Source organism: Mastomys coucha, unplaced genomic scaffold, assembly GCF_008632895.1.
Source record: "Mastomys coucha isolate ucsf_1 unplaced genomic scaffold, UCSF_Mcou_1 pScaffold14, whole genome shotgun sequence".
Lineage (NCBI taxonomy): Eukaryota > Metazoa > Chordata > Mammalia > Rodentia > Muridae > Mastomys > Mastomys coucha.
The window spans coordinates 41827320-41837113 of NW_022196896.1; the positions used below are offsets into that span (position 1 = coordinate 41827320).

Sequence of the window (9794 nt, forward strand, 5' to 3'; positions counted from 1 at the left end):
GAGGGAGAGAGAGAGAGAGGAGCAAATGGAACATAATTACACTTTGTGGCCGTGGAGTGAAATAAACAGTTAAAGATTCCATGGGGAATCCTCAGAGATAAGGAAGGTGTGTGTGGGGGGGAGGGGGTAAGGAGGTAGAGAGAGAGGAGAGAGTTTTCCACCACTCTGACAAAATACATGATGTCAACCTAAAAGAGCAAAACACTCATTCGTTTGGCGATGGGCCCTCTTCCTTTTGAGCGTATGATGGGTGTCATAGTAGAAGCACATGATAAAGGAGTCGATCCACTTCATGAGGCCTTAGAAGCAAAGAGCCATTGTAAGGAAAGCAGAGCCCGCCAGTCCTTCCTCATCAAGCTTGTGCACCAGTGATGTAAGGCCTCCTAGTAGGTTCAAACTTGGAGAGGTTTGATGCTTCCCAATAATAACACTGCAGGCCTTGCGGGAGTCTTATACTCAAGCTATAGCACCTTTAAAAGGTGACAACTAAGCTGGAACCTAAAGAGCTATAGGAACATTGTCCAAGTGGAAGAGATCAGCATCCCAGCAGAGTGAACACGTGCGAAGGGGTTGTGAGGTAGGAATGAAGTTGGGGGCGATGTCACACAGAAAGAACCAATGTGATGCACCAGGGACTGGAAAGCCCCTTGAAGAACAAGGCAGGATGTGTTACAGTTTGCCTATGTTAGGAGGTCGGCTGCCACAGTCAAGGCCCCAGACACAGCCAAACCTCCTGTGTGGTCTCCCACCATCTCTCCTTGTCTCTGCAAACCATCCTTCAGAGTCAGAATGACCTCTAATGACGTCTTATTTCCTCTCACAAAGTAACACACTAGCATATGTAGGAAAGACCCACATGGTATGCTCTAGCCCTGTTCTGCCATTCCCTCCTCCTCAATTAAAAACCTTAAGCTACATTTATTTGTGTGTGCGTGCGTGCGCGTGCGCCCACGCGCACCTGTGCACCTGTGTGTAGCTGTGCATGTTTCTGTTGCTCTACGTGCCTGTCTTTCTGAATGCATGCAGGTGTGTATGGAGCCAGAAGAGGGTGCTGGGAACGTGGAGCTGCAGTTAGAGCATTCAGGAGATGCCCACTTTTTTACATGGGTACTGAGATCTGAACTTCTGTCCTTTGGATTTCATTACAAGTGCTTTTAACTGCTAAAACATCTCTTCAGCCTCTTTAAAACATTTTTTATTGTGTGTCCAGAAGTTATACATTGACCACATTTAATTAGGCTCCTCTTATACTATTACACTAACTTGACATGTGTATTATAAAAAACTTAACATAACTGATAACAGTAAAACCATCTTAAGAGTCCTTTTCATTTTAACCTTTGAAGGTCACAAAAGGTGTGGTTCCTTTTTATAAATCTCAGTCCCATCGCCTATAATGCCAGGTACCCAAGGATGCTATTCTTTTGCTGTAAGAATGTAATGGCTATCTAAGTGAGAGACTCAGTCCGACGTTGATTCAGTGGGCTGCATCATTAGTAGCTGAGGCAATGAAGATCTTCCTTCATTAACTAAACAGTCATTTATTGAAATTACACTGTTAAATTTCTAACATCCTTAGGATTTCTCAATTTTTTGTGCAGAACTATCAGAAGTTATTATACTCATATAGTTTATAAAACAAGTTCAAAACCCATTTAAATTATTGATTTGGTAAATTTCTAAATAAGTTAAAAGTGTTTAGTTGCCTGGATTTTAATATGTAGGCATGAACTAATGTTCACATAGAAAGAATATAAATTACAAATGAGAGTACTTTCTACGGAAAAAAAATGAAACAAATGAGAATAGTCTCCATTTCCCAGATAGCCTTTTGTAAAAATGTTTCTAGACTGGAGGAGAGGGGAGTGTGAAGAACACAAAACACAGGGGACTTTAGATCTACACGACCACTATCCATATGCCGTCATAGCTGCCACATGTCATTGTCCAGGCTCACGGATCTGAGGCAAGCCTGGGCTCCATGCTCCAAGCCCATATGCTGGGCAGCAACAGGAGTAGTGTGTACATTCAGCAGCTGAAACAAGTAAGCCTTGTTGACGGGAGGTTGCAACCCTTGGCGGTGGGTTATGGAGCAGAATTCACTTTCCCTTCAGCTTTTAACTGCACTAAAAAATCTGGTCTATTAAAATATTTGAAAATGCAATCCCTTCTTCACTGTTTGAAAGATCGAACTATCCCCTTTAACTTGGGGGCCAGATCTAGTGTGTCTGACATGACAAAGGGCAGTAGGCTCGGCCAGCACCAGCTTCCGGCCAGATTCCCCTGCTGTCTGTTGTCAGCACACGGTGCTGTCCTTAGGTTTCCCATCTACACATGAGTATGGGGACAATAATGTGCCTAACAGTCCTTTGGGAACTAAATGAGGTAAGATATACAAATATCTTACATCAGAAGTATATCCTATTTACTGCGCATATCCTAAATGTTTTAAGAAGTATTTGCTGAAAAGTACATTTATGAAGCCCCACCATTACCACTACTACCCCCACACACACACATATACACTTTAACAAAAAGAACAAAAAACTTGTTTTAAAATTTGATGTTTCTTCAATACTTCCTACAAGTTAGCCAAGGAGCCTATATGCAAAAGATGCTGACAGTCAAATCTCACTGCATACTAAAATACTGTAGAGAGACTTAGGGAAATTCAACTAATAAAGTGTTTGCCATGTAAGCATGAAGACCTGAATTCATCCCCAGGACTATATAAAATGCCAGGCTAGGTAAACATGGTTGCAATGTCATTGCTGGGGAGATAGAAACAGGCGGCTCCATGGAGCTTGTGGCCAGCCAGTGGAGACTGCTTTAGGGAGTTCCAGACCAAAGAGAGATCCTGTTTCAAAAAGTAAGGTGACTGTCACCTGAGGAATGACACCCAAAGTTGCCTGTACTCTACATGTATGCACATGTGTACCTATGCATACGAGCATACTCTTGTGTAGAATCTCTAGTGTAGTGTGTGGAAGCAGCATCTCTCCAGAACCAGCTGATGTCCAGTAAGCTAAGGCAGGGTTAGAGGGTGGAGCATCCAGATAGAGAGAGGAATGATGGGAGATGAGGCAGATGGGAAGATTTGTCACCCTGACTCTGACAAGTCCCTGAAACTGAGGGGATGTAATCAGCCATGTGGCACACAACATAAACAGACTATGTAAGTTAGGAGCTAGTCAGGAAACAAGCCCAAGCTTATGACCTAGGCATTTATTAATAAATATTAAGTCTCAGAGTCATTATCTGAGAACTGGGGTGAGGAGAGAGAAGGCTACACACACATGCATGTTCCTGTACACACAAGAACAGTGCTGGAGAGAGTTCCATAATTACAAATGACATTTTCTTCAAGTCCATCAAGCTGTGCTCCACCCCCTAAGACTGTCCCTCCATATGTGGTTGTGACACTGGCTGTGTGACCCTGAGAAAAGCAAAGACATTAATTCTGTTGCTTTATGAAACAACCATGTTTTCCTCTTCCAGAAAAGATAAAAATAACCACAAATAGAATCTCTAGTACTCTTCTCCCAATACTTCAGCCACTTGTCCAGTTTTGGAGGCCACTACCTTCAAGAGTTAGAGAGGGTAATTTACTTACTGGCCTGAAACTTGACCTTGGTCTTCAGCCTGTATGACCCTTTACATTCTCAAATTTCACAGCTAGTTTGCATGAAGGAAAGGATGTCCTTGCCTTTGACAGCCAATCACAGCATTTAGAAGACAGAAACCATGAAACTTGTAGAGAAATCTTGATATGCCCAGCTTGTAAGGTCTTCTTATTCTTTATTTTGTGCTCTTCTTCTCTTTCCTCCAACAGTGGGATCTTTCTGTGCATGCACAAGTTCCAATAACAACACCTACTGGTGTTTGCGCACAGTCAACGAGACACACAATTTCCTGTTTTGTGAGTTTGCTACTGGCTTTCTGGAGTATTTCGACATGAATACGGATCCTTACCAGGTAAGACAATATGTTTTCATTTGATGAGGGTGGTTGGAAACGAGCTGGTGGTTGGAAAGATGCGTGCTGAAGTCCATTGTCCTGTCTTCTTTATCGACAGCTCACAAATACAATCCACGCAGTAGAACGGGGCATCTTAAACCAGCTGCACCTACAGCTGATGGAGCTCCGGAGCTGCCAAGGGTATAAACAGTGCAACCCAAGACCCAAGAGCCTGGACATTGGTAAGGAAAAAAATGTTACTTCCATTTAGAAAAGTCTCTGTATTATCAATATTTCTTCATTGGAAACATTTTCATGTATAAGTGTATAGTTTAGGGTACTTGAACTATATGTTTATGAGAAACTCTGTAAACAGATCCAAACATAATGTGATGTCTAAGTCTCTCCCTCTGGGTACTGAGTAAGTGTTTCCCCAATGCTTTGCATGTGTCTGTGTATTCTATCAGAAAGTCTTGGGTTTTGACAGAAGCATCTACGAAAATGTGAGGTTGAGGCTTTGATGAGTCCTGGTCATTGCCCTGAACAGTCCTGAGGACAGCAGAAGCTCTTCTTACAGTTATGTAGTAGACGAACGGTGTCCTGCTTCTGCTTGCCATCATCTATGCCCTCCACCCTCATCTGCATACCTGCCCAAGACAAGGGACATCTATCTCTTTTGCCACTATAGCCCATTTGAAAATAGAAAATATTTAGGAAACTCATTGACTTGAAGTCTGAGTTGGCTCTGGGAAGATGTCCTGGCCCTGCTCTGCTGTATGTGCCTTTCTCCTTGGGCATATATGGATGTGGTTCTTTGAATTGTTTGCTCAACCTAGGCCTTGCTAAGGAAAAAAGTTGTAGCCTTACCATTTCTATAGAAATGCAAATGTCAGCAATTCACAGAAAGGAAGAAAGAAAAAGAACTGGAGATGGCCCTGACATTCCTACAGAAAGTCACTGGCATGAGAAAGCAGTTTCCAGGAGTCCCATACCCTCTGCGACACTTCTTACTGTGCATAGCTAAGGTTGACTTCCAACTTTCTGTGTAGCCGAGTATGGACAATCTCTCAACTGCTGAGACTCTAGGTGTAAGTCACAATGCCTGACATACATGCAAGAACCCTGGCCCTGCCCCTGCCCCTGCCCCTGCCCCCACCCCCACCCCCGCCCCCGCCCCCACTCTGGTTTTAATTATGTGCACAGGTCTGTGTCTGTATTTGGGTTTGTGCACATGAGTGCTGTGCCAGAAGAGGCCTGGATAGAGTGTCATCATTCCCCTTGGAGTTATAGGCAACTGCAAGCCATCTAATGTGGTGCAAGAAAGCAAACTCTTATCCCCTGGAAGAGCACTATACACTCTTAACCAATGAACCACTTTTTCCACATCCAGATGGAAAAACCACATCTAGTGCATTCAAGTCTCATCCTGTACTCTGCAGGTCCTGCGTAGAGGCAGAATCCCTAGCAATCACACCAGCAGCCCTTTGCTTAGGCTACTTTTTGGTGGTTACTTTTTTGTTGCCGTAACCAAAAGCCACTTACGGAAAAAAGAGTTTGTTTTCATTCATAATTCCAAGGGGGTAAGAGCCCATCATTATAAGGAAACGTGATAGCAAATGGTAGGCAAGGTGGTTGGAGCAGGAAACTAAAGCAAATAACAGAGAGAACAGAAAGTGAGGTGAGATTGTAAATGCTCAGAGCCCACCCCCAGTGATACCACCAAAAGGTTCAATACCTCCCCAAATTGCTTATCCAACTGAGGACCAAGTGTTGGAGTATCTGAATTGTTGGGGGATCATAGACTTGAAGGGAGAAGTGAGGTTCTTCTCCCAAAAAGGTCAACCTACTCGCTGGTCATTCCCACCTCTGTAGGAGCCCAGATTAAGCAATGGGTATCCTTCAAGAGAGTCCCATGAGAATCACAGCTAGGAAAATCCGCAAGGCTCTTGCCGGCTGCGGAGTGGCATTTTGGCTGCTTACTTTGTTCAGCTTAAAGCTTTGGAAAGTCCTGCTTTTATACTGACCTTTCCCAGAAATCAAAGAAAGAAAACCAGAGAAGAACGGGAGGGAGGGTTGAGGGAGAAGGGGGAGCCACCTTGTGTAGACCCAGGATCTACCCCAAAGTAATAGAGGCCCTAGAAATATTACACAGCGCTCTCACTCCCCAAAAGAATATGGCTCTTTGCCTCAAGATGACTCAACAGCTCCACTGTGAGAATCTGATAGTGTCCTCAATGGGCAAGTGACAGGCCAAGTCAGGTGGCCTTATTGCTGTACACTTTAAAAACTTGCTCAGAATTACATGAATTTCTGAAATCTCTCTCTCTCTCTCTCTCTCAATCTCTCTCTCTCTGCTTTCTCGTAATCCTTTTTTTTTTCTTTTTGCATGTTTTGTTTTTTTACCTTAAACTTTTTTGTTCTCAGAACTCAGTCCTTCTAAGGCTAATAAATAAGACCATCTCTGATGGATTTCAGTGCTGCCTGTATTTAACATAGCCTGTTTCTTTCTAGGATTTAGATGTATTCGTGGAAACTGCATAGTGAAAGCTCTGTGAGTCTAAAGCTAACCAATTCCTCTTGTATTTTCCTATGTCAGGAGCTAAAGAAGGAGGAAACTATGACCCGCACAGGTATTCACACATTTTTTTTTTTTAATTTTGGCAGCTTCTTTCCCATAATTGCATGATCCATCATTTCGACTAGTTTCTGTTTCTTACCATCTTGCACAGAGGCCGTGGTGCATGTGTGTTCTAACTGTGCCCTCCTTCCCTCCTTCCCCTGGCTCCTAGCCTGCCATTCTGCTGTCAGTCAATACATTCCCCTCCATGAGACGCCTCTGAACATGGACTCTCTCCTGCTGGTGCCATGCCTGTTTGCTTGTTGAATGATGCTTTAAACCAAGGACTGCATGACCGGAACGGGAGAGTGGGCTCTGGGACAGCAGGGATTTTCCTTCATTGTGTTTACACCGTTGGGCAGAGAGGCTACATGGGACTAAGTGGGAGATATTTTTCCATCTAAGAATATTACTAATATTTTTAAACGGGACTAAGGGGAATTTTGAAAGCACGCTGAGGCCCAAGTCTGAGGGAACAAAGAATTTCCCTGTGAACAGTCATTAGTCAATTTTGGTGGCAGAAGCAATCTTCATAAGGAGAGCTCAGAGGGGGGAGGGGGAGGGGGAGGGAGACAGGGAGAGGGTGCCGGGGCTTAAGCACAGGGTGCACCAGAAGTTCCCAGAATACGTCGGAATAGAGTCCCGACACATGACACTTCATACATAGCCCTCATCTTGATATCTTTACCCCTTTAACCCTCATCCTTCTCTCCCCCATGGAGGAGGCCATACACCTGGAAGCTTGTCCACTGATTGCCCATTGCTGTTTTCCTACCCTGAGCCTCAGCTTCATAGAGTTTACCTGAAGTGTGTCAGTTTGGAGATGGGAGAGGGGATGCAGTCCTCAGTATTGGTGCTAAAGGAACCTTGATGCTTTGGTGTGTTCAAACTCCAGTAAATGAGCTCACTCATGTTGCCACTTCCTACCAAAACAATGGGAATTATTTGGCACTATCCACACTGATACCTCCTCAGAGAAACAAAAGAAGGAAAAGGACATGGTATGGTATGGGGCAGATGGAGGATGGAGCAATGACGGGAAGATGGCCCCAGTATCCCAGCTTTGTTTTTATCTCTCTGCTACCTTGCCTGATGCCATTTAGCATCTCTGAAGCACTGAACTGCTTCTAAAGGGAAGCATGTGACACACTGGTCTGGGAGGTTGATGGAGGAAGTGAGAGGTATGATCAGGGTGCCTTGCAATGCCAAGCTAGGACCCTGATGCAGTAAGGATCAGCAGTTGTGGCTGGCTCTCCTTTTTCCCTTTTTACGTGAACATTACTTCTGCTGCCATGCTGTGATGGCCAAGAGGTCTTGGCAACATGGCTAAGAGGTCAGTGGCTGCGGGGCTTCTGAGCAGTTCACGGCAGCTTTATAGTGCAGGTCGGCTGCCTGGTCCTCTTCACTGAATCCCCTAGGCCATGAGCCTCTGTCCACACTGATCCCTCCTCCCCCAGAGCAATAGCGAGTACTGAAGATGGTTGTTGGTGGCATAGTTGTTCAACTCCATGGCTATGCCAGGCTGCCTACAGTTGTGTGCATGCTTGCTGTGTCACAAGCTCCAGGGAGTGACAGCATTTGTTAGTAAAAAGAATACAGGATGCAAAGCAATTTGCAAGAATGAAGCAGTCAGTGAGAGGGAATAGTGTGTGGTATTCAATCTTAAACTAAATATATTTTACAAGTGACATTTGGAAAAGATGGTGACTGGGCTTGAAACCAAGGTGTATTTTGGAAATTCTCTTAGCAGTTTCATGACCTTCTTGTTTTCAGGGTGGGGTGAGACTTATCTGTAACTTGAAATCCTTTGCATTTATTCTACAGATTTGCTTTTCGGAACAAAGCCAGCCACGTGTTTGCTCTCCAAATAAATAGCCCAATAGAAAAGTCTGGTTTTGTGAGCTGAGAAGTGTCAGAAGCTAGGCCAGGATAATTAGCAGCCCCAGCCCAAGATGACCTTGAACTCATTAATTAGTGATCCCAGAGGACAACCTTGCATTTCTGACCTTCCTATTCCTTCTTCTAAGTGCTAAGATTATGGACATAGACCAGCACACCCTGCGTATCTGATGCTGGAGATTGAGCCCAGGGCTCCCGTGTCTGCTAGGCAAGAGCTCCATCAACCAGGATACATCACCACCTGGCCTAATGTAGGAATTTGTAATGTTCTGTCTTCACATAATTTGGCATTTGCAGAAAGGCTTTTGGAATATCTCCAAGGCATTTTACCCGGTTTGCTTCTTGTCTCTCATTTCCTCTTTCTCATACAACACAGTTTCTTCTTCAGTTCTGAGTCATTTGCAGTCATCATATCCCTTTGTGCAGAAGTATTTTACTATGTGCTTCCCAAGGACAGTTTTTCTGCGTGACTCTTGCACACTACCTAAAATCAGGCCATTAATATCAGCCACTGCCGTTATCTAACCCTCATTCGGTGGCCACATGTTGCCAAATGTTCCAGTAAGGTCACGTTTATAGTGTTTTGTTTCTGGTCCAGGATTCAATCCAGAATCATATATCATATAAATTGTCACCTTTCTCCAGTGTCATCTTGTAGGAACAGTTTCTCAACTTTCCATTGTTGGTCATGACATTATGAAGCCAGTTGCTTCATAAAATGTCCTTAGTTCTCACAAAAAGAAAAGAGTTGTCTATTTGGAACAGTTCTATTATAAAAACAGTGCTGTCTGTGCTTTGGGATATCATCTCTGGACCCTTGCGTTTGGCTAATGTATAATCTGCTAAGCTAGCCCACTATACAGTTGCTAGTCTGCATCAATAATGCAGTCAACCAAACCGGGCGGTGGAGGCACACGCCTTTAATCCCAGCACTTGGGAGGCAGAGGCAGGTGGATTTCTGAGTTTGAGGCCAGCCTGGTCTACAGAGTGAGTTCCAGGACAGACAGGGCTACACAGAGAAACTCTGTCTCAAAAAACCAGAGAGAGAGAGAGAGAGAGAGAGAGAGAGAGAGAGAGAGAGAGAATTGAAATTGCCAAACTACATCTATGAGATGCTCAGTTAATTTTTCTCTGTAGATATATGAATAAGTCACATCATATCAATAGATCTGTTTAAAAAAATAAGGTAATATAGAAAATTTTATTTAAACTTATCCTCATCTGGCTTACAAAACAATGAGACTCTGACTATGGTTTATTTATCTGGCTTTGGCAACTACTGGGGGGTCATCCCTAATCTATTTTTCTTTTTCTTTTCCTT

The 9794-nt window shown here is 43.9% G+C and overlaps 1 protein-coding gene across 10 annotated transcripts in view; it reads left to right on the forward strand.

Annotated features, from left to right (window-relative positions):
* Window positions 1–9794, forward strand: part of Sulf1 (sulfatase 1) — a 168234-nt gene that overhangs the window by 150595 nt on the left and 7845 nt on the right. For all 10 annotated transcript variants that reach the window (XM_031366875.1, XM_031366874.1, XM_031366872.1 and 7 more), the window contains 3 exons: window positions 3833–3975; window positions 4076–4199; window positions 6554–6587. In XM_031366875.1, the coding sequence (XP_031222735.1) occupies window positions 3833–3975; window positions 4076–4199; window positions 6554–6587 (301 nt within the window). The remainder of the gene's footprint in view (window positions 1–3832; window positions 3976–4075; window positions 4200–6553; window positions 6588–9794) is intronic.